A 2,163-nucleotide genomic window follows, 5' to 3' on the forward strand; every position below is an offset into this window, starting at 1 on the left:
TTGCGAGACATGGGTGAGAATAAAGGTGACCTTTCTTGAAAATAATTGATTTGTGACAGTTTCAATGGCCATATAATATATAACATATGTGTGGTTGTACAGCAATAATTATGTCATTTAGCCCCCCAAACTAGTGCAACTGCGTGCAGGTGTGAAAGTAGAATTTAACCATCATGGCTTTTTTCATGAAGGGTCGGGGCAATCTTCCAATTTGAAACCTTTTATTCACATTTGATGGTTGCGTAATGATAAAGACAGAGTTAAAGTTAGAGTTAGAGTTAGCCTCTGATCCTAACTGACTGCCTAACCCTAGCCTCAAATCTTATTTAAACTCAAATCCAAAAGTCCAGGGCTAGATTAGGCAGGTTACCCTGCTTCACAAATCGTGCCTACTGCAGCCTACTCAAGTGACACTGTGCCTGGAAGGACTTCCGTAACGAGCGACCACCCCAACAAACGTAATAAAGAAGAGATCTAACCCTGGCCCAACCCCTACCCTTACCCCATCCATATCGGACCCCTACCCCTACCCCAAACCTTTTACCATAATTATAATCTTAACTCTCTATTCTACTTTGTTTCATAGTGGTCGCTCGTTACGGACGGAAGTCCTCCCCAGTGCCTACTTAGCCTAAAAAAGTAGGCCTACATTTATTGATTCTGAGACCTAGCCTACTCTTCATAACATTAAACAGTTCAGTAGGCGTAGCCTAGCGTAGAGGCAGGGCCTTCATTCATTCAAAGAATAAGAGAATCCAAACTGAGTAGGGAAGTGTTCCTCGATTCTAATGATTCTTATTCTATATCGATCTAGATCTCTAATCCTTGTGGCTTTAAATTGTTTCTCCAGTCCCTGTTGGCTTTTCACTCTCTAGTACTGACATTCCTGTCTGCAATCTTGTTCGTGAGGAGACTACTAGAATCTAGCCTAGTGTTACTGTTCTGGCACCGGCAACCTCATTAGCCTTGCAGCCATCTCTCAGTCTCAGAGTTGTCTACCCATTAGATCTATCTAGAGTCTACTCATACAACATGATGGAGGATTCGTCGGTTGTCAGACATTGCTGCCCTCTCAGCTCTCAGTCAGAGAATAGGGCAGTGTGTAATATATCTCAAGTCCATTGCATGCTTTTATTTTAATGCAAAGAAGTCGAACATTAATTCATCAGCAAAAAAATGAATGGAGCAGTTTGCCACGGGTGGTTTGAGCCCTTGCAAACAAAAGCCAAGCCCACTTACCTGACCCACATTTTGTGTCATTCATTGGGGCTGGAAATTGCAATAGGTCTACTAAATATAATATAGGCATGCCTACAGTATATAAAACTATTTACCTGATACTACCATAACCTCGTTTGGTCCGCACACTTCAAACCCCATGCTGTAGGCGAAAGCCTCAACGAAATAACACGAAAAACACTTGGGAACCCCAGTATCCGCCTTGCAGTGATGGCTGCTTCTATTATGCTTATTTTAGTATCACGAAGAAACGCCGAGCGAACGTTTTCATTGGTTGACCCAACTGTGGCTTTTGAACCGGATAAATTCCTAAATTGTTGACGTTCCAACGAGATTGCGTTCCTAAAATGCATTCGTTTTTTCAAGCTGTGGGTTGGAGCTTTATTAAAATTCAATCTAAACTAAAGGTGAAGTAATTTCCATTTCAAATTCACAACTTCATTGCGATGCTTCTTCATTCTTGTTTTACCGAACCAAATAAATCATGTGATATCCGTACTAAAAGCCAAGCAGGGAACATTTCGCAATGGGTATTTCTGCTATTTCACTATACAAACGCTCGATTTCTTTTATCATTTTTTTTCCACATGCGCTGTCGCAATCACTTAGGCCTAATTCTATTGCGTCCTTGTTTGTTTATTTAGTTCAGGCTGGGGTACTAGGTTTTGATAAGATGCACACTGTGTCGAAATCTAACGAGCAAGTTGAAAGATCAGTGACATAATATGTAGTTTCTAACAGTAGCCGACAGGACAGGTTTGAAGCTAGGCGATCATAAATCAGACAGCGCAGCCCAAGAACTACACACCTTGCTTGTGGGCTGACACACCGGCCGCTCAGGCTTCGGCCCACAGCAAGCAGTGACCTTCGTAATGATAATAATGATTACAACGGCCACGGCTTGGCGGTCTCTTTCTCCCCCCC

The 2,163-nt window shown here is 42.3% G+C and overlaps 1 protein-coding gene across 2 annotated transcripts in view; it reads right to left on the reverse strand.

Moving 5' to 3' along the window:
* The window catches only part of LOC101857452 (flotillin-1), a gene marked incomplete in the record, with an annotated part of 39,567 nt that extends 38,088 nt beyond the window's left edge, over window positions 1-1,479 (reverse strand). For both annotated transcript variants that reach the window (XM_013089786.2, XM_035973177.1), the window contains 1 exon segment: window positions 1,335-1,479. In XM_013089786.2, the coding sequence (XP_012945240.1) occupies window positions 1,335-1,380 (46 nt within the window).
* Window positions 1,480-2,163: the final 684 nt, after the last annotated feature.

The sequence above is a fragment of the Aplysia californica genome, unplaced genomic scaffold, assembly GCF_000002075.1.
Source record: "Aplysia californica isolate F4 #8 unplaced genomic scaffold, AplCal3.0 scaffold01045, whole genome shotgun sequence".
In the NCBI taxonomy this organism is placed as follows: domain Eukaryota; kingdom Metazoa; phylum Mollusca; class Gastropoda; order Aplysiida; family Aplysiidae; genus Aplysia; species Aplysia californica.